The sequence below is a fragment of the Eupeodes corollae genome, chromosome 2 (genome assembly GCF_945859685.1).
Source record: "Eupeodes corollae chromosome 2, idEupCoro1.1, whole genome shotgun sequence".
NCBI lineage: Eukaryota > Metazoa > Arthropoda > Insecta > Diptera > Syrphidae > Eupeodes > Eupeodes corollae.
The window spans coordinates 125,811,978-125,835,751 of NC_079148.1; the positions used below are offsets into that span (position 1 = coordinate 125,811,978).

The following is a 23,774-nucleotide window of genomic DNA, read 5'->3' on the forward strand; positions in this document are numbered from 1 at the left end:
AGGTGGCGCAACAGTCCATGAAGAACCAAGGTCTAGTTACTTACAGCTCTCATCATTCCTGTGTTCCAGTAATGTTGTCAGAGATAGAAGGAACCTACAGTTTATATGCCGAATCCGAACGGCTAATTTGAGAAAGCACTTTTCAAGACATGGATTACTCTTGGTGGATTTGTCAATTCCTCGCAAGAGGCAGAACCCGTGAAAAAAGTTAGGTGGCACAGGTAGGGATTAAACCCAACACCCCTTGCATGACAGTCCAATGCACTAACCATCACGCTACGGGTATTACGTCTTTATATAATTAGGGTATTAATATCCCCTTGAGTGTGCGCTTTTTATAAACTAAAATATCAGTCCTTCCATCCTTAAAAAGTTTCTCTGCAACTCGCTTTAAAACTCCTAAGAAGAATATTTGTTTCAATAATAATAGTTTTAACCTAAATAAATGCATAAGTAAAATGTAAAAAACAAACCTTTCCAAATTTTTTCAACACTACTGTACTTTAAAATTGATTTCGAAACACAGATGCTATTTACAATAATTTTTTAAATTTCCCAAAACTGAATAATATGAGGGTTGCTACTTGAATACACAAACTATTTCTAAATCCAAATTGTAATTCACTTTCAAAACACCGCCAAGCATCCCTCTACTAAGTGGGTTACAATTTACACGCACAATTAGTCAAACATGTATTTGTCCTAATTTGACGAAAATTACCCCCTCTGTCTGTCTATAAACATACACAACTCTACGCCAGAGTTTAAAGTGCCCCTCATGTAAAAATGTATCTTTTTTTTTTAGGTTTTTATTGCCTCCAAAAATAAATCTTGATATAGGATGACATCTTTTTCTATCTTCAATTCAAAATACACAAATGGGCCCTTAATTCCCTCACAAAACAAGATTGTCAATTGTCATAAATGAATATAAGAAAACGAATAACAACAAAAATGTAAATTATTTTTAAATTCATTTTTATTTTTGTCACTTTGTCTCGTGTCTCTTTCAAAAGTCGTAAAAGGGAGTGCCGCCTCCTAAAATACTTCAAAAGTATCTTTTTTCATCATAGCACTCCATGAGATAGATTCTGATTTGGGATAAAATCACACACCCTGATTTGATATTTAAAATGATGTATGTTTATGATACCTGCGATATCGTAATGTTTGTCATATCAGATTGTGAGGTACTTCAAACTTGACAAAAAAAAATTATTTTCTGACCCAGTTTTTGGGGCTTGTGTGTTTTTGAAGAACAATGATTTTTAAACTAAAATTTGAATGTCAACCAAACCAATAGACGATCTCTGGTCATTCAATTAGAGCACTTTTGATCACGTTTTTTACCATGTAGATCGTAGTCTATGAACTACATAGTTGTTAAATTAGAAACTATAACCTATGTTTAAATGGGAGTGGGGAGGGCCTAAAGCTAAGTCAAGTGTGAAAGGCGGGAAAACGTATTTCAACAAAAATACATATCTCTCTGATTTCGTTGTTTGTTTATTGTTTAAACGTAAAATTATCTTATCGATGATAATGGAGTTGCAAGATCGATAAACATATTTAGACCAATTACGTCAAAGCCTCTGGCTGGGGCAAGTACTCATATTTGGGTAGTTTTGTGTATTTATCTACCTCAAAAATAGGCCTTAGGCTTCAAAGTTGTGCGTGGTGATTTTATGGTCTTTAATTTATTTTGCACGATATTTCGGAAATAGGGAATAGTGTGAAAAGTATCTATTTCATGGTCACTGAATTCACGTGGGTATCTACTCGTTACATACCTAAATAAAATTTAAAGTTTTATATTTTTGTTAATTAAGTTGTTTACACAAATTAAGTGTTTTAATATAAAAGGGGAGAGAGGATGTGTAAACAAAGTGAACTGTAATAGGTTAGAAATTAAGTCAAGCGCTTGATATTGTTATCGTTTCTTTTTTCAATTTTTATAGCCTCTCATTGATATTAAGTTGTGTGTAAGCAATAAATTCATTTTATGGTGTTTATTTTAGTAATCAGAATTGTGGCTGTAATACAATGATTATAAATCGGTTTTTTGATTGCGTTCACATGGTTTTGTAAAATTGAGTAGTTTTGAACTAAATCACATCGAAAATACCCAAACATGAACATAAAAAGAGATTAACTGATTGAGATTTATTTATTGATTTAACTGATTTAGACGTTCACTTGGTAAACTTAAACTGTTTAATTTTTTTAAATGCCTTGAATCAAATTACACTCTGATTTAAAGAAAATACATGCACATGGTTCTTTAACAGGGAGAAAATCCACTGCAAATACTTAAATGTTTTTGTTTGAAGAACTTTATATTTCAAAAATTCAGATTTCAATTTTTTAAATGTTTTTGATCACCGCAACCGTCTAGAAACGGTGATGTGAATTTAGTATTTGACGCAAATAGTATTTTGTGACATTTAGTCCAATGCGTTTCGCCTTGGTACAAAAATTAATTGATTGGACCAAACTAACTCACAAAATAATAGTTGTTTAAAAAATATATTCTTTTCCAATAATTTTTTTTTGTTTTTTGAATACTCTAAAATTTTTGTTTAGCTGTCACTTTTGAAGCGGCTATCTTTTAACATTTGACAAGTAAAAATTAGGCCATCTTTAAAATTGGAACAACTTATTAATTTGTGAAAATTGATTATACAAAAATATTGTGAAAGTACCTGAGAGTGATTTTAAATAAAACAATAAATTTTAAAAATCACGTTAATGTCAAAGCCAATACTTCACAAAGTTTCCTAAATTTAGCCTGGAGGAACATATTTTCAAACTATCGAAAAGTATTATTTGCGAAATACAAGATATTTAATGCTGTTATAAAAAGTTCGCTTTGCTATGCTGCCCAGGTATGGGGAATCCACGAATACGAGGAGATAGAAAAGTTTCACAGATATTTTTTAAAGAAACTTTTTAATTTACCCCTAAAAAAACACCTAACCATGCCTTGTATCTGGAAACAGGACTTCCAAAAATATTTACTAGCACGCTTAAATTACAAGTAGACATTTTGAATGGCACTTTATGAGCCGAGGACTGGTGGAAAGAAACGAGGACTGGCGAATGTCGATATGGAAAGCTCTGGGAAAGCCGTGTACTGAAACAATATCGCTGAATCCATTAAATTTGAAACATGCTAAAGCTGTTTTCTACAAAATCATACAAAGCTATGAAAATTTGGAACGCGATGCTCTTATTGGAGGAAGCTCGAAAATCACAAAGCATAATTTTTTCTTACAACTGAATCTGAATCTTATGGAATCAAACTTCTTTAATGATTCACTGAATTACAGTCAAATATCCTTAATATTTAAAACAAGATGTGAAGTCCTTAGCTTGAACGGCAATTTTAACCAGTTTTGCAAGCTATGTGATTTGAAAGCAAAAGAAGATTGCTTCCACTTTATGAGCCCCGTTTTTTCTGTCCACAGAAATGTAACCTTTAAAAAAAATCCCTGACACTGCAAGAAACAGTAGAAGTGCTTAACAATTTTGAATGGAAAGCACTCTTTTCCTTTTTGAAAACCATTTATACATAAAGGATGTTAATTATAACCGAATTAGTTTAAATTTATTTAATTTAAATTGTTAATTTTTGTTTATCATTTATACCTAGAAAATTATTTATTTTGATTTGCTAACCGAGCTGACGGCAATGCCATAGCTGCAAAATTCATACAAATTGTAAACCATTAATGAATTACTTAATTACTTACTTACAAATCGATCAACAATTTTAATTAAACAAATTCAATTTATTGTGACACTTTTGAAGTCGAAGCACGCAAAACTAAAGCACTTTTGGCAGTCGACGTGGTGTACCTTCTAAGCCATCATTATTAACTGATAGAAACAATTAAGGGGTTGGAACAAGTTGTAGGAATTCAGAAATTTGATTCGAACTCTAAGGCTTAGTTTTTCAGTAGGGTCTTAATTTTAGCTTCATGAATGGTATTATAATTTGGCATCACTGAAAAGTTATTGATTCGCTGTATATTTAAACCAGAGTTAACTTATAAATACAACTTAATGATAAAAAAAAGATTAAGTCTTAACATTTTTAGGAGGTTACAATTTAAATATTATTTAAAACATATTTTTTAAATGATTCTTTCGAAAGATCAAGATAAAAATCAATCCTATTGCAAAAACGATGCCTTTTATAAACATTACTGAAAAATAAGCCCTACGATCATAAAGAGATTGCATACCAAATAATAAACATCGAGTATAATAAGGCCTTGAAATCCTCCAGTTTAGCTCATAAAATGCATACCTTTTAAAATGTTTCTGAATTTTTTCAATTCTGTCTATTGAATTACTGTAAAAAGGGTTCCAAATAATGCTACAGTATTCAAGAACTGACCTCACCAGTGAATTGTACAGAGATGTTAAGGTATATGAATCTGAAAATTCCTTGGCGTTTCTTTTTAAGAAACAAAGCATTTGATTTGCTCTGTTTATGATGTGGATCATAGTGCGGTAAGAAGGAAGGTTTTGTATCTAAAATTACTCCTAGATCCTTCTTTCTTGTTACACGCTCTAAATTTGTATGTTTGATAGTATTATCAAACACTATGGGATTAAAATTTCGGAAACACGACAAGACTTGACATTTGGAAGCATTTAACAGTAGGTGATTAAGCTTGAACCAATTATCGAGTCTTAACAGATCTTCCAAAATAAGAACAAGAAGAACGGCTTGAGAAGAAATCTTACGGTAAAGTTTGAGATCATCCATGAAAAGAAGGCAGTTTGAATCGTGAAAAATATCAGGTATATCATTTACACACAACAAGAATAATAATGGACCCAAATGGCTTCCTTGTGGAACACCAGATGGGACCGAGATATATTTCGAGAGCGAGCTATCAACGTTTACTATTTGAATTCTACCAGCTAAATATGATTCAAGCCACTTAAGAAGGGAAGAGTGAATACCTAGAAAAGTTAGTTTCTTTATTAAAATTTGACTAAATCTGTCAAATGCCTTTGCAAAATCTGTAAAAATAACATTTGTTTGCAACCCTTTTGTAATAATGTTATGGCTCATTAATGCTAAGTTTCTTGCGGTTGATTTCCCTGCTACAAACCCATGTTGAGACTCTGAAATATGGTTCTGAAATAACACAGTTAACCTGTTGCATACTAACTTTTCAAATACTTTTGGAATCAGGCCCTTCACTTTTATTGGCATCCAATTTAGCTAAAACCTCTTCTACTTCAAAAGGACTAAAAACTAAAGAACCTATATTGACCAATCTACTCATGTAAGGTAGTTTCTGGAAAGGGGGAAAATAGTCAGCGAATAAATTACAAATTGTAATTGTATTTTAATACCTCACATACTAATACACTGAGAAAGAGTAAGCTCGAGTTTCACTTATACTGAAAAACTGGGTTTTAAAATTCATTTAACACAAAAACTCAACCTGGTCTTTTTTGCTGATTTGGATCTTGAAATGCATCAAAATAATTTCTGTCGAAAAATCATCTTCAGTGAGAACCATTTTCAATTCGAAAGCTATGTTAATAAACAGAATGTCGCATTTGGGGCTCGGAAAATCCAAGAATGATTGCCTCTTCATTCAATTGGTTCGATTTTTGACGGTAACATTTGACCTTACTAATTCAAAAGCCATGGATCAGAAGAAATTGTTTGCAATTTGCAAGAATAGTTTCCTGACCGTGTTATTTTTCTGATGAATTGGCTATCGAGATTTTGCCATATATACAACTTTGGCTTATTCCTTTGAGAGCCAGTGAAAGAATTTGCTTCACAATCGATTCAAGACCTTAAAAATGGAATTCGTGAATTTGCAAATGTACGAATTGGTGATGGAAAATTTTATAAAAAGATTATAGGGTTGAGACTGTTGCCGTTTCGGTCATTTGACTGATATCATTGTTCATGGTCAATGGCCAACTTTCCGTCTTACAATTAAATATATCTGCATTTATTTATTTCAAAAATACTGCTTTTTTTAAAAATATCAAAATGAAACCTCTTTTTGGAAAAAAACTTTTATCACAATTGAGCCTTAACCGATCCAACGGTTTTTTTTTTGTGAATTGAAATTTTAAAATGATACTCTTGAAATAAGTCACAATTTATCTGAACACAAATTTTGGAATTGTCATTCCATGCTATAAATTCTATAAAACTGTCTCCTCATTCTCAAGAAATCCATCCCTAGAGTAACACTAAACTATTCTTGTACCACTTATTTAATTTATCATTCAAGTAGTCTATTATATAGGTTTAAAAATAAATTAAATTAATTTATATTAAATTAAACAATAATAGAATTAGGCAGCTATCAAAAAAGATCTAATTATCTATAAAACTAACGGCTTCTTTTCTCCAATTTCAACTCTTTTTGTTGTGATTTTTTGTTTCTATTGTTAATCTTAATATTTAATCGTTAATAAATCGGTCGATTTATTAATATAACAAAAAAATAAAATAAAACCTATTGAAACCTTATTTATTGCGTGTTTCCCACAACATCAGGGCTCCTCTTTGGCTGCGGTTGCGTCTGGCCATCCAACAACAATAATAATCTACCGACAATCTCAACGCCCATAATAGAATTGATTATCTTAAACTCAAACCAATTTAAACTTTCCACCATAAATAAATAAATTCTTATGTTTTCCTCTTTTTCATTATTGTCTTTAGACATCGTGCATAAAGATAGTCTTTGGGGAGTATCTATGAGCGGATGGCTATTGAGATGCTTCATTCTTATAGATGAATTTTTATGACACTCAATAATACTTCAATTCCACCGTCGCGTTGGTCGTCGTGTCGTCCACTAAAGTTGCAGCATTGCAGGCTTTCAATAAGACAGGCAGGCTATGCAGCTCAGGCAGACAGCCATAGTTATAGAGGCGTAGGTTTTCGTTTAGCATAAATCATAGGCACAGGTCGTCGCGGTCTTTCGTCGTCGTCGCATATCGAATAAAGTTGTTGCTCTGGCATTCAATTATGTTGATGCCCTTTGTCACTTTATACATCGAGGCGGAAACACATTGGATCTATTGTGAGCAAACTTAACGGACGGGTGGAAAGTGCATCTCATACTTTCCAAATGTCCAGCGATACACCACTTGAATTCTCTTCTAATATATTCGATGTTCTCTGTTTTGACAGGCGATTATTCTAGATCTGGGAGTGCCACTGCAGTTAATAGGTGTATAAAGATATCAATGCACCTCCATTTGGAGAATGTAAATGAACACTTTTTCTAAAGCCTTCAATAAATGCACTCAAATGACACATAAAAGTGTTAGGAAGAAGCTAAACAGAAAGTCAACATTCCCACAAACTTGTAAACGGTGCGCGATGAAAGAAAACGTGAAGACACCAATTCAGCAAGATATACATTTTAATTTCCGGATGTTATGGGCTATAAGTTGCTTAGTTCGGCTTGTGTAGATATTTGGCGCCAAGAAATATTTCCTCATCAAAATGTCATTTTTTCTTTCATGAGAACGGAGACTTGGTTACATTATGAGGCAGTAATGGGACAAAATAAGTTGTTGTTTTTAAAAACGGAGTAGTAACACGTTACAGTCAAAAACTGAATCATCAACAGTCATAGGTCTTTTTTATTTAAGAAGCCGAATTTCCAAACTATTATTGCATATGTCTATCGAGTTTTTACTTGATGAAAATTCCACTATTCAGACTTTGGAAAAAATTTGTAGATCCCCTTTGATTCCCTCATGACATTAAAATTTTTGATAGATATGACAATATGAGTTCCTAAAACCCAGTTCTAATCGATATCTCGGAACGTTTAATGTTTAGTCCAAGAATTTAGCTTTATTATAAATATAAGGGTTTCACATTGTTTTTAAAATATGATGTCGGAAAAGTGGCTGTCGGGGCTGGTTCGAATATATTCCCAATTTTTAACTACTTTTTGCAGAAATTGAGACAGTGTATCAGCAATAACGTGCCGAATATTCTCTTCCAAGGCGTCAATCTCCTCAGGCTTATTTACGTAGACAAGTGACTTCACAGGTGTGCGAGGCGAGATAATGCTCACAACGAAAAGTTTCCTTGAATAAGTTGATTCTTTGGAATCGTCTCGAGAACCGAACCATTATTTTGGTAATAAATTTGCATGATTTCTAAAAGTTGTTCATGTGTAAATCTATTGATTAAGAAATGTTCAAGCTAGCCAAACTGAGCGCAAATCAAGTGACAGCTGTCAAAAACACTAACCCCCGCCGTTACAAGTTGTTATAGCTATGAACATTAAGCTTCACAAAATATTTGGTAATTAGAACTTGGCTTAAGGGGTATAATCTTGTCAGAGTTTTCCAAAAAAGAAAAGATTTATAGGTTTTGACAAATTCTGTAAAATATTCTTCAGACTCTTTATGTCCATCGAATTTTAACGTTAACTGCGTTATTCTGAAAACTGCCTGCACTTATTTTTGCATTTTATAATGTTAGCAGAACTTATTTTTAGCCTGTTAAAGCTAAAGAATTGCCATCCAGTGGTTTCCACAAATAATTTGTTCACCCTGAACTTAAAAGTGGTTACATGTCTGCAACTTTCCACCTTCCCTCTTGGTATAATTTTTGTTTGTGGTATGAGGTGTTCCTGAATGAAATGGTGTGTGCATTCGATAAGTTCGTTCAAATACACAAACCATTTCTTTCAATTCATTATTTTCCCAGTATTTAATATTTTTGTTATACTAAGAAGTTAAGCTTTATTTAAGAAATTATAACTACATATTCAATGAAAAAACTATTTGTATAGTCTACAGAAAATTCTCTAAAATTACAAACGGGATAATATATGTATATGATTGATCTCGGGGAATAAAAAAGCAGACCATTATAAAAGCAATTTAAAAGTTTATACACAAAGGCGCCATCTACTTTCGAAATAAAACGATTCCAATGCTTTGGCACGTATTGTTAGATGATGTTGATAGTCCAATTATGTCTATAAAATTCTGTATCTTACTTTTTTACATGTCTTATAAATGTCGACAAAATTTGCTATACTTTTGAAGTAATTAAGAACTTCTGACCTTTTAAGTTTTAAAGACAGCTTATACTCGATAGACCTGTCATTTGATATCCTTACTTTGTTTTAACATCAACATATCAATGGCTTGCAACTTTGTAAACTATTTTTCGTTGATTTCTTGATTTTATTGGATTTATGTCGGCATTTAGCACAAAAGCTTTGAATAATATAATTCAACTCAATCTGTCACTCATAGATGAAAATCATTGCCAACTTAACTATCCTTCCTTCCGTACCTATTGTATACCTTCTCCTCTTCCACTTCTATTGCAACTTGTATACCTATTCGTACTTCCATAGTAACAATTTATAGGGTACTCGAATTGAACTTTCGCGTTTCTCTATGCAAACAAATTTGCATTCCAATTCAATATCCATAAGACAAAAATAAAACAACAAAACTGGTCTAAATATAATTCATTTTTGGCCTCTTCTATCTCGTACAAAAAGTCCATCCAGCAGGCAGCAAGATTCGTATTATAATCAAACCAACTAACTTCATACTAACTGTTCATACAAACAATAGCCAATTGTTGTGTCAATTCAATTACGTATCTAAGCAATTTTTGAAATGTCAGACAAGTGTAACTCCTTGGAATGTGGTGTATCCGCCACCAACTCACACACAGGTTATACTCAGCAATATAAACAGCGCCACCAAGCCGCCAAAAAATAAAATAAAAATGTGAACAAAAGGTGATCACAATTTGCATAGAGTTTCGAGCGCCAACTATAACACTGCGGTAAAATTGAGAATAACTTTCGCTTTTCCTCCAATTTCAAGCCAAGTCATATACCCATAGTCTAGATTCCATGTACTTTTGTACACCTTTCTTCTCGCGTGTGATTTGATGATGTGCCTTTTCACAACTCCCCCGGGGGCCAAACTTAAGGCGAATTTAATGTTCAAAACATTCACGACCGCGAAGCGGTCAGTTGTCACTTGGCGTCGTCGTAGTCTTCGTCCATTAGTATGACACTGACAGCGGCGGCTAACTTGTCCAGCGGTGTTATTTTCTTTTCTTTATCTTTCGTCAAATGTCATTCCACAGGGAATGGTGGTGGTGTTAATTAGAATTCACTTAGAGTGCAAGCAAATTCGATTGAAATGTGATTAAATCGAACACAAACAATCACATTACATATTTTATGGAGGCTTTCAAATTCAATGTCTGTTTTTTGTGGGTTGTTGTTGCTAAGCTTATAAAAGTTGTATGCTCTGAATTTGAAAATTATATTATAACTCGATGTTGTCCCATGATGCCCAATCTTCTCTTTCACCGGGGCTTGTTTCTGTGTGAAGTTGGTTACTAACACAGATTTTTTTTGTTTTTAAAACAATTGTTGGTTTTTAAATTGGTGGTAAAGTACAACTTGTACGACATTATTTTCTATAACAGGTTCAGTCTTTTCCACTTAATTGTCTGTCATGTTTTAACATTGACAACAGGTATCATCATTCAACTGTCAACGAAATTTCTCAAACTACTATAATTGACAGAAGGCAACTTGTTCGATTTTTCGAGAGCCTCATTGTGAAGGTTACGATTGCTTTAATTTCACCTTTTTACGTTTAAATCACAAGATTCATTATTTTTTCTTTTAGATTATTCGATACTTAACAAAGTCTATATCTTGCTTTAGTTCTGTAGCCAAATTTTCAAATGTCTGTGGCCAAAAAAGTTGCCCATTTATTTATAACAAATGAAATAACTTCGTGAAAACACTCAATGTAATCAAACTTAAGTTGGCTGTGGTTTTTTTTTTTTGGAAATGTCATTGAATGAAAAGAAGTGTCAAATTCTGTAATGTATTACGGGTTTTTGTAGTACCCGGGGAGGCGGGATGTGTATTTTGATGGTTAGTACTGTCATGTGTGAGGTCTTGGGTTCAATTCCTGCCTCTTGCGAGGAAGTGTCAAATACTCCAAGAGTATTGCTTGGCATAAAAGATGCTTTTCTCAAAATAACCGTTCGGTTTTCGCATTAAAACTAAATGTCCCCTCCATCCCTGACGTAACTTACGCAGGAATGGTTGAGAGTTGTAAGTCACTAGGCCCTGGTTTTCTTCTTAATATATGTGAGTTTAGACAAAGAAAGGTCTTTCATTTATACACAGTGTTTGTATGAAAATATATATGACCCAAGGTTAAATTAGAAACCCGTCAAACTAAAATTTTTGCTTACAAAATTTGGAAAAATAAAGCCTATTCTTTCAAGCCTGCTGTAGATTCTGTCATAACAATTGATGTAACTAAATAAGAGTGAAGTTGGTTTCGGTTTATTGAAATGTCAAAACTGAAGAGTAGAGTATCTACATTTTATTGAGTGAATACAAGCTGGTGACAAAGTTTGGAACACGTTAAGGGTATGTTTAGAAGAATAAGTATGTTTTATTTACATTGATTTATTTATTACTTCATGTATACATAAAATTCAGTTATAAAATAAATGATTACAAGTCTTTTAAGACCTAGTTTTAAAACCGTGTCGGTCGGTCAGATTGACAGAATATGAATTCTGAAGAACAATAAAGATACAAAGTAAAATTAAATTACTGGAAATCAATTTTAAACAAGTTTATATAAAACAAAATTTTTAAATTTCAATGAAAAGATACATACAAAAAAAATCAAATTGAAATGCGCTGGAAAAATAAAAAGCTCTCCGTAAGAATTCTTTTTCTTTAAGCCATTGCGCATTGGAGGAATTTCTAAAGTTTATCCCTTTTGCTCCATTAGAAGCCTGGATTACATCTTCAGCTTCAAATTGGTTCTTCCCAAAAATGCCTCGACGAATAGTATGAAGTTTTCACCTCTGGCTCGTTGAATTGAAGGGAGTAAAGACTTCCTTTAAAATCCTTTAGATTATTTAAATCAAATTCGATCGATTCACCCGTAAAATTAGCAAGATCGATCCAAGTTTGTTTAAAATTAAGCCGATTTATGATCATAAATTTTAATATTCTATTATGTTGTTGATGGGAGAGCAAAGACTGGCTTCAAAAAGAAACGTAATAATTTGTCCACATACTCATATTCCTTGTAGCCGATGTGTAAAACATAATAGATTTTGCAACAGCTTTAAACAGTTTATAATTTGCTGAGTGGTGGATGGATTTATTTGCAATGCAGTTTTTCCAGAAAACGCAGAAGGCATCATTCGCCTCCTGAAGTTTTAACCCGTGTCATGATGGCTAGTGCGATGGACTGTCATGCGTGAGGTCTTGGGTTCGATCCCTGCCTATGCCACCTAAAGTTTTTTCACGGTTACTGCTTCTTGCGAGGAATTGACAAATTCTCAAAAATTCTTTTCATGAAAAGTGTTTTCTCACATTTGCCGTTCGGTTTCGGCTTAAAACTGTAGGCCCCATCCATTCCTGAAAACAATACTCGCATACAGGAATGGTTGAGAGTTGTCAGTCACTACGCCCTAGTTCTCAAACGGACTGTTGCGCCACCCAATTTATTTTATTATTTATGTTTTTCATACAAAGGTTACTTGTTATGGTCACTCCAAGATATTTAACTTCCTTTACAACTTGAACTTCCTGATGCTGGTACTTCCATTTTTCATAATTAACGTATCTTCCGTGTCCTTTTTTGAAGATCATTATGTTAGATTTGCTAAGTTTGACTGATAAATTATATGTATCGGAGTATTTTCCAAGTTTGACGATCATTTCTTGGAGTTGGTCTGTGGATTTCGATAAAAGTACGAATCATCAGCATACAATAAGTCCGGAATATTTCTCCCGCAAAATTCACCCCTCCTCCCGTGTGTTCCACTAAATCCTAAATAGATAGAGTGAATAATAGAGTACTCAACGCACATCCTTGTCTTAGGCCCATTGAAGAACTGACCTGAAATCTTCAGAAATGCATTCTCCATCCCAAGCGGCTATTGAAGCATAAAGAGCTCTTAAAATACTGATAATTTTGGTAGATATGCCGATATTCAAAAGTTTTAGAAAAAAATGCCTCTCGTTCAATGCTGTGAAATGCTGCCCTAAAATCTATCAAAAAGGCATATCGTTTTTTTATTTGTAAAAAAAGTACTGCCCAAGATTAAATTTGATTGGGCTGTCAAAAAATAATTAAAGCCAGTTTTGAGAAAAGTATTCCAAAAGAAGCCAAAGATTATATGAACTTGAGTAACAGTAACGACGTGGTCAAGGCGTAGAAAAATTAAGAATAATTTATGTAATTATTAATGCTTCTTTATATAAAAAAGTATTTCTACAAGTTCCCTTTTTACTGCCAAAAAAAATGGATAAGAGTTATATGTTTCAAGTCCTCCTTTCTCAACGCTTTTCATTGACTCATTTCTTGTCATGGCTTGAGAGTTCACTGTAAATTCTCTAGAAACACCAGCACCCTTAATTTAAACCTAAATGAAAATGTTCAGAATCAAAACTAAACTTACTTTATCACATCATCGGGTTTTTATTTTTATAACTTTGAAAAACGATATTGACCCATATTGAACTTAAAAAATGAATGAATGCATTGAAAAACGCTATAATATGGGCTTTTGTAATTTTAACAATTTTTAAAATCATCCATTTGAACATAAAATCTTATTGTTGGAGACAGGATTCAAGTTTTGAGGCTTCTATTCTTCCAGATAAAAGAGAACTAAAATTAAACTTTTTTCGCATAAATTTAACATTAAAAATGTTGTATGTTGAACTTTATGACACATTTTCAATTTTATTGTACAAATGTACAATGATTTTCAATTTCTTAATAATATCTTAATATTTTTTGATATGTTTTGTCTCTCAATATCCGTGTTTTGTTGGAAAATCTATCAATAGTATAGTAGGACCCGAAAAACAAAAAAAAATATCTGCAGTATTAATACTACCGATAAAAGTAAAAGTAGGATCTTACAACGGATGGGGTTTTGACATTTATACGAATCTCGAATGGATCTTATGTGATTTCGTTCTCAAACGTTGGTACGATTGATATTGCATTTGTATCTCGATGGCTGTGTTCGTTGAGTAGTTGTAACCATTTGGAATCATGTGTTTTCCATTGACGGAAAAAAATCAATCTGTTACTGTTGATATTATTTAGTTTTGTTAATGAAAATGGACTAACTGGGCTTATTTTGCAAGAGAAAACAAAAGAGAAGATACTTAAGTTTTTCTATGTTTTTGTTGGTGTTTCAACCGCACAAGAAGATTTAAAAATGATTAAGTTTGACAGCACTTCCTAAAATGCAAATGGTGTTTCCATGTTTCTTATGAAGTGCAAGGGAGATAATTTGATTCGTGTTGAACTATGAAGAACTGATTAGTTCTTGATTAAAACAAAACTCTATTTTTTGTACACATAAATGCAAATAAAGAGAATATACATTATCTGTAAAACCAACTCCTCTACACAGGTTTTTCTTCGAAAATTTTGACTCGACTCTGATCCCCGACCGGAATCGAGTCGAATCAAGCTCATTTTAACTCGATTCAGGTATATAAAGAATTGAGGCGAGCTTCAAGGTAGCTTCAACACCATACATGTTAATGTAGTAGTCTACGAACAAACCCCCTCCTTGAAGCAATTGTTAAATTAACTTTTTTTATAGAATCTCAATTCCCAGATGTTTTCTTACCATTTCTTCTTGAAAATTGTCCATTTTATTAGTTTTTGTTAGTTTTTTTTTTGTGGAATTTAATTTTAACTTTTGATTTTCACATAACTTTCTTCTACTTGTGTTTTATTTGTATTATTCTGACAAAGGTTCTGTCAGTTTTACCAATTTTTAAATACAAAAATCTGGCTACTGCCGATGCGTTTTCTTGGAAATTTTCTACTATACCTACTATTTATAGAATGCCAAAAAAACAGGGGTATTTTATCTTAAATACTTCTTTGTTGTAATCTTTCTTAACCCGTTTCTAACTTTATCTCAACTGCCTATTCCATTGGTATATTTTAATTTTCATGTTGAGTAATATTTGAATGCTCCAAAATGTAATCTTCAATTTTTCTTTTGGAAACCCCTTCATAAAATTTTATTCGTCAAGATAAGAATTACATAATATTCCAATTTTAATAAAAAATATGTGTTCTTTGTTTATTTTCAGTAACCCCGCATCTAAGACAGTATGTCCCGAAGATAGTTAAATCAAACAAATGACATGTTTTGATTGATTGCCTGTCTTTCTCACTGATCACAAACGACGACAACAATTACTCAAGATAAAATGAAGGCGCCAGCAACAGTCATCAACACCAACAACAATACCAATTCCACCACGAGTTCCAATGGAGGAGATGAGTCTTTTTGCAGCAGCAGCAATACAAATTTTATGCCGATCTCCTCTGTATCCGAAATAAACAACTCTACAATGGATAATACCCATCATCATCATCAACAGCAGCAGCATCCACAGCCGCAGCAACAGCAAACCCCTAGCTTTGGAAGCAACAATATTAGCACAAGCAACAGTGGCAGTGGTGGCCTCCTCATGCACCATCAAACAAGTGCCAGTGGCAGTGGAACTGGTGATGGCCCTGGAGCTAGTAGAATAAACGGTGTTAACATAACCAATAATGGCAATAGCAACAGCGGTGGAGGCTCGTACATTAAAGCCTCACTATCGATGACATCGCTGCCCCCCGACGAACAACAAGAGGGCAGGGAAGTTATTAAGGCTAAGCTGAGGGTTGAGAGACCGTATAATAGTCTAAAGGTAAGAGATATAAAAATATAAACAAAAAGACTATAAGTAGGTAAAGAAAACCCCTGATCTATAGATGCACCAAATCGCGCACAATTTGCTTAGGTTTCGCTTAAGTTTCTTCGCTTCCATCAGACTTATTTCTCCGCTTAGCTAGGTACCCATGTTTGGAGTAATGATGATGGGAGTTAGGTCTGTTTTTTTTTCGTCACAACTTCTTGTCTTCTTCTTGTGTTTTTTTTTTGTGGGTGCGAAGTTCGTTTTGTATCTTTTGTTTCGGATGATTTCATTAAGATGCGGAACACAAGTTGTCGTTCGTCGTCTTTCTCGTTGTCGTTGTCGCTCGATGAGGGCATAACCTTTCCCGAGTTAAGTCAAGCTATGCATAGGGCAGAGTATACAATGCATAGAAGCTTTATATATCTACCTAAACACGATGAACAACGATGACAACAAAATGATGATTGTTTGTCACTTTTGAGTTGTTATTTTGTTGTTGTTGTTTTAGGTTTCGCGGAAGCTTCATTTATGGAAGTCCGATGGTCTATTAAATAAAATAAGATTAAAAGATTAATGCGAAAAGCTTATAACGATGATTGATTGTATAACTTCTCAAAACTGGTTATTCTATTTTATTAGCAATTATTTGTCAACCTTTATAACTATGACTTGAGTAGACTAGACTAGACTATTAAATATTGTCTATTATGACAAGTTTGTGTAGGTTTCTTTTTGTTCTATGTTTTTATATTTGCCAAACCACATTCCATTTAAAATTGACATAAAATGTTTACACTCTGCATCACTTGATTGAATATAGAAGAAAAATTGTATTTTCGGGATATTTTTAGAATGTCTATTCTTTTTTTTGTTGAGATTTTAAACAAATTTAGAAAATTGGAACCGACAAGGAATAATTCACAACACAAAATTATTGTTTAGGAAAGGTTAGCGAGATTTAAATCTATTTTGTGACCAAGAAAACAATTTGATACCTGACACTTATGTTGGTCAGATGTCAAGATGATGTATAGAAACCGGAACACGCAGTCTCATTCTGATACTTAAAAAACATTTCAAAGTCTTGAATTGATTGTAGAGAATAGAAATATCGTCCCAGTCGTCCCGTATCTGCAAAACCGAAAATGTTTGATTTCTGTAAAAACAACAGCTTATTTCTTTTAGAAGAACGAATGTTTTGTTCTTAACAAAAGTAAAATGAACTTGAAAATTGCAGTGATCTAAAAAAAATCACTTATCTTATGTAAGAGTACAAAAGACTAAATAGATATAAGATTCACGTAAAACGGGACGGGACGTTATACCCTATCTTTGACTTAAATTAAAAAAGTGTCAAGGTGTAAAATCGGAAGTTCTAGACAGCCTATTGCGTTCTTGGAAAATTGTCACAGACATCTTTTCTCATAGTAAGTTCTAACAATTTCAGTGTGTTGTTGAAACGTGTATCATTATATTTTTAGTAATGCCACAGTTTTAACTTGTCAAATGTCAAAACATGGCAGCTTTAAAAGTAAAAGCTTGAATTAAACCTTTTATTGGGAAAATAAACCATTTTAATGGATTTCAAGCTTTGAACCCTAAAGTTTCATAGTTTTTTTAATTTTTTCGAACAAAAAAGTATGTATAAAACTCAAAAAATTTCAAATCATATTTAACTGACCCATATGACCCGTTCCTTTAACACCTAAGAGACTGTTAAATTTTAAAATGACATGGAACAAACATCAAAATGATGGAAAAAATAATAGAAAGAAGCATCGTGCTCATTGTTTTTAACACATATAAAGGTATTTGTGATAATTTATTGCTTAACAAATCTTTTTTTTTTTATTAATATAATAATGGGAAAAGATCATAAAAAGTAGACTTGTGATGATGTGTTGTTTCATCATGGTAAAAATAATGGAAACAAAATTAGAATGGTGCTCTTTTTGTAGCGAGAACTTTAACGGTAAAAGTACTTCAAATTCTTTGAGGTTTTTTGAAGCACTCTTATTATTAATAAAAACTGCATCCACTGTTAATGAAAACTGTGGCACTACAGTCCTGTGTGAACTAGGGCCTCGCCCAACAAACTTCTCCATCAAGCTCGGTCCCTAGCTAAATGTCTCCAGTTTCGCGCTCCAAGTTGGGTGAGGTCACCTTCCACTTGTGCTTGCCACCTGATCCGCGGTCTACCTCTACTGCGCTGTCCTGTGGGTGTGGATTCGAAGACTTTCCGGGCCGGAGCATTGGTTTCCATGCGCTCTACGTGACTTTTACCCTTCTGGCTAAATCTACGTCCCTGTACAGCCCGTACAGCTCGTCGTTCCATCTTCTCCTCCACTCCCCTTCGATGCATACGGGACCGTAGATCACACGAAGAACTTTTCACTCAAAGCGAACCAAGGTGCTTTCATCCGCTTTTGTCATAGTCCATGCTTCTGCACCGTATTGCAGGACGGGGATGATAAGGGTCTTATATAGCAAAACTTTGGTCCCTCGAGAGAGGACTTTACCACTCAGTTGCTTTCTTAGTCCAAAGAAACAGTGGTTAGCAAGAGTTATTCTGCGTTTAATCTCAGCGCTGCTGTTGTTTTCTGCGTTTACAGCGGAGCCTAGGTAGACGAAGTCCTTGACTACCTCAAAGTTACGTCTCTCGATGGTGACGTTTTGACCAAGACGTCGGTGTTTTATGTCCTTTCTTGACAACAGCATGTTGTTTTGCCCTCATTAACCGTTAAACCCATATTTGCGGCTTCTGCCTAAATACTCACAAAAGTCCCATTGACATCACGCTGAGTTCTTCCGATTATGTCAATGTCATCAGCATATGCCAGTAATTGGACAGACTTTTGAAAGATAGTGCCTCTAGTGTTGACGTGTGAGCTCTGCACTATTCTTTCAAGCACGATGTTAAAAAAATCACATGACAGCGCATCACCTTGTCTTAAACCTTTTTTGACGTCGAAAGGTTCTGTTAAGTTGTTTCCAACCTTTATGGAGCAGCGTGAATTCTCCATGGTCATCCTGCACAAACGGACTAGTTTGGCAGGGATGCCAAAATTAGACATGGCTCTATACAGCTCGTCCCTGTAGATGCTGTCATATGCGGCCTTGAAATCGATAAAAAGATGGTTGGTGTCCATTTGGTGTTCTTGGGTTTTTTCCAGGATCTGCCGTAATATGAATATTTGATCAACTGTGGACTTTACTGGACTAAAACCACACTGATAAGGACCTATCAGGTTGTTGACGATGGGCTTTAGACGTTCACATATTACGGCAGAAAAGTTTTTATTGGCGATGTTAAGTAGACTGATTCCTCTATAGTTGGTGCAGTTTAGAGGGTCTCCTTTTTTCATGATCGGGCAAACAATCCACTGTTCGCTCCATCGAATTCACCAATTTTGCAAATGTCTCTATGAAGTACCATTCCCTTTGAATTTTCGACCAGGACTTGTCTTTCTTTTTGGTTTTCCAATCCTTCGCTTTAGGATGCCTCATAAGTGTTTAATTGTGTTTAGGCCGGGGGATTGTGATGGCCATTCATAACAATGATTTTGTTTTGTTGTAAGTATTTGTTAACCAATTTGGAGGGGTACTTCGGCACCTCCTCTTCAGTTAATGTTTCCATAACTGAATTTAAGATTTAGACATAATCCAGATCGCACATATTATCTTTCAGCCAAAATATTGGACCTACACAAGATGCTAAAAAGTACCCTCAAATCATGATATTCCCACCACCGGTTTCACTGTCTTCTTTTTGTATTTTGAGTTGAACTTCTTTGTTTTTGGCCTTCTCACCGTTAAAACACAAATTCATTTTATTTAAATTGCTCAAAACTTATTTATTCAACACTTCAAATACTACTTTTCAAACACAGTCTTTACTTTATCGTAGATCACAATCAATAATAATCCGCTTCGTTTCCGAGCGCCTCAAATCGATTTGAGAAATTACTAGGTTCTTGAAGGCGCTGAATGTTCTCGATGCTTGACGAAGCGAGTTCTCCTCTTAATCACTAGATGTTGCCCTTATTCTACTATAACACGATATTAGAGTAAAAGAGATAACAATTGTATACAAATTACAATATAATGTTTTTCCTGGTTAAAAAATGCCAATTTTTGTGGACTTCTATTATGAAGACAGCTTCTATAAGATGGTTTCTGAAAAGTTTTAGATGTTACTAATCCGTTTAAATAAGTTCTTAGTTCTCTTGAGGAAAGAAATGGTTTCTTCTTACACATTTTTACCAATAGTGAATCAAAATACGAAGAAGTTTATCTTTTTCTTCATCTTTTTTCTTCTTTAGGCGCGAAAGTAAAGTTTAAAATACTTTCGAACACTTTAAGGATTTTGCAATTTTAACTATATATCGTTTAGTTTTTTCATCACTTTGCGTTCAAAGGAAGTATAATGTTTTCCACGATGATTAATTTTTAAATGCTGGTCCAGGAATAGATGTTCATTTATGAAAATCCTGCGGGGTGTCAATCTTCAGCTTCTGTCCAAGTTGCGTTCATTGAAAAATACCTTTCGACGGTATTTCCAAAGCCTCCATTTCAAAATTATGGCAGAGATATCACGTTGTAACTTATGTTCTATTTGTATACTCTTCACTTGTCACGCTGAAACGTGGGAAATCACACGAAGATTTGCAGTGTTTCCGTAAAAGTGCCTGGTGTAGAAGATTATACTTTTGACATGAGGGGCCTGTTCTTTTGTTCGTGCCTTCAAGATTGATATTTATGTGATCTGTGTGCTGACTCTCATTATAATTCGAATTTCTCTGCATCGAAATTGAACTAGAGGATACTTGTTAACCAACTAGTTCTTTAAAGGGGAATAAATCAGCCTTTTCCGGATTTCGAATCACCTCGCACATTGATGGGAACACGCCATTTTTGTCAACCGTTGTTTCTCCGGTACGTATCTTCTCTTTGACCTCTAGTTTTATATTCGCTGAAGCCAATGTATTTGGCGTTAGCAATACATTATTGTGTAATTGCTTTTTATCATATTTAAACGATTCATTGGTCTCCAGTCTGGTTAAGTGTAGAAAAATAACTTCTTGGTTTTCTTCACAATTGATAGAATGGATACATTTAGTGTAGCCTCTGATACCAATTCGAATAACGACTGGTACTGGGGTTCAAGAGTATCCTGGTCCATAGTCTGCACTTTGTTAGGCTTCTCTATGGTTTACGCGTTAACTTTGAGACCATCTACGTTCGATTCTGTTGGACTGTGCATGAGTTTTAATACTTCATTCTTCAAATCATATTTAAGTTTGGGAAGGAGTTGGTTGTATAAATCTTCCACTTCTATATTGTTACATTTGAAGAATTTTGTTGGTATAGAGATTTTCGTTTTCTTTAAAGAAAAATAAAAAATAAATAGTACTCGAAAGTTGCCGATTTTTCTTCTAAGGGTATTTATTATCATTTTAAATCGGTTTATATCAAGGTCCCGAGTTGCTGCCGCAATCTTTTCTAAAGCCATGTTGATTTTGTTCTAATCTAAAGAACTTTTAAAGATTTTCGTTGGAGGTATTTTTGTTTTGATTGCCAGGTTGACCTAGTTATGCCTCGACTCACAACTCGTTGATCAACGTAAGTTATTTTTATTCTTACAGCATTTTTTGGATATCACTGAATTAATTTTAATGACATTCACAGCACATCCTTTTTTCACAAACGTTGTTTAGCCACGTTTACCCTTGTCAGTATTTAGTTCTGACAACACTGTTTTAATTAATGAATATTTCGTTTCTGAGTCTCTTACTATATGTTGAAATTATTGAAGGATTTAGTTTAAATAATTTAACAGAGTAACTGTTCTTAAAAAAATATAATTCTCAAGTAAAAATAAGACAACAATCAAGTGACCATGAGTGTAAAATACATTTGTGATAGAAATGTTTGATTTATGTTCTCTGATTCATAAACTAGCGTGATTACTCTGACTGAAATAAATGCAATCAATTAAAAGGAAATAGATATTCATTAAATTCATACCCAGTGTACTTTGATTTGATTTCAAAAGACATAGCAATCAGTACCTAAAAGAATCTTAGAAGCTTCATACTATATATGGCGCCATAAAAAGGTCTAATTATATCGTAGGAATCTTTTCTTTCAAATGAAAAGTGAATTCATTTGATGGAAGTTTAAAAGTTTTGATGGACTTAAGAGACTTCAGGAAATAGCAATCAAATTTTATGTATGTACATGAATTTGATTTGAAAAAAAAAGAACTTTTTTCACCAATTAGAAATTGAACTTGTTTCTAAAAGTTTTATAGAGGATACATCACAAATCTCTTCGACTTGAATCAAATAAGTGGGCTATATATTTGATAAGATTGTTTCAATTAGAATCCGTTTTATGATAGACCTTCTTTTTGACTGGTGCTATAAAACGTGTATAAATGACGGATATTTAGATCATTGCTTGAGATAATCGTGAGAAACTGCTGATAGATAGGTTTTATCGATAGTAATTACTTGACTCGCTTCTGAGGCTTTGTTAACTATGCTTGTTCTGTAATTAACTTTCGTCTTACTATAACAAATTGTGTGTAGTCTCTGTCAGCTACTCGTGTTCGTTGGTCATTACCTCCGATTTTCTGCAGGTCAACTGTCCAAGCCGAGTCGCTCTTTCTATCCAAAAGCCTACGATTCAATGTTTGTGTTCCAAGTCTATTTTCTTTAGAATGGTCATAATAATTTAATGCATTTTACACTACAACCCGGTTGAAAAACTATGACATTCTGGTTGCGAACATCATTCGATGTCTTGGACAGCTTCGTCTTCAATTTCATTATTTCCACTACAAATAACATACTAAGAGCTTATAAGGGATTTTATAGCTTGCGCAACACTTCCTTTCTCCAAAAACACCTGTTTGTACTTTGAAGTCTTAAATTTTCATCTCTCAAATTAAGAAAAAAAAAAAAAAAACAAGCTTAAAAATCTTAAAACTCTCTTGAATTAACATAACCGAAAAACAAAAAACGGTTTTTAATTTTCAAATTTGAATTTTTCCAACAGAAAAAACGAAATACCGACCGTGACACGTGGCGCCACTCATGGGGCAGTGGCCATAGTCATAGTTCATGCAGTCTCCACAGTAATGCAACAACTGGCGGTATAATCGGGTTAGTGTCTGGAAAAGATGAGTTTTGGGCTGCACTACAAACCAACTACAATTATATTATGGACACAAACCTATTGGATACTTGCAAAGAAGCTCGTTGTGAAATAGAAGGCGCTGCAAGCATTACAAAGAATGCAACAGAAAATTGTTTAAAGGTTTGTGTATTTACTATTTGAAGATTTAAAAATAAAACGGCTAATAAAATAAACATTGTATACTTTTAGATGTTAGATACTTCGAGAAGTGAAGGTTCATCAGAAGATCCAAAAGAATTAAGGAAATGGTTACGTGAAATGGAAAGTAAACTAGAAGAAGCTCCTACTCTATCGGAAGCAACACAATTTGGCATCGAAGAATTGCAAAGACGCCTGGATGAACACTCGGTATGTTGACCTAGATATTATTTTTTTGTTTATTGATTTTTATGTTTATGTATTTTTATGTAAATCAAATTTTTAAACACACATCCTATTAATAAAGTTAAAGTCAGTACAGAATAGCGAATACCTTCGCTATAAAAGATTATCCCCATTTGATCGTGGGGTTAATGGATTAATTTTGCCTTCGCGCAAAAATAGTTCTCTTTCAGATTAACTCTTTCAGAGTTAAGTCAGCTTCTGTTTGCTGGCTTCAATTTTAGTGTTTAGGCAAATTTTAGTCAATTATTTCGCTATAGTTTGATTTTGAATGCTTGTTTTTGTACATTTTTATTCCCTGCTAGAAATACTCGAACGCGGATTTTTATAACTCTTTCAATTTGAGTTAATGACTTTATTATAGGTGGTTGTTTTTTTGTTTACTATGCTATTAAGTGTTGCAGG

General features: G+C 33.6%; 1 protein-coding gene across 3 annotated transcripts in view; it reads left to right on the forward strand.

Annotated features, from left to right (window-relative positions):
* LOC129944487 (klarsicht protein) overlaps window positions 1–23,774 on the forward strand; it is a 466,409-nt gene that overhangs the window by 157,383 nt on the left and 285,252 nt on the right. For all 3 annotated transcript variants that reach the window (XM_056053943.1, XM_056053944.1, XM_056053945.1), the window contains exons 4-6: window positions 15,189–15,797; window positions 22,848–23,108; window positions 23,178–23,336. In XM_056053943.1, the coding sequence (XP_055909918.1) occupies window positions 15,309–15,797; window positions 22,848–23,108; window positions 23,178–23,336 (909 nt within the window). In that variant the 5' untranslated portion in view covers window positions 15,189–15,308. The remainder of the gene's footprint in view (window positions 1–15,188; window positions 15,798–22,847; window positions 23,109–23,177; window positions 23,337–23,774) is intronic.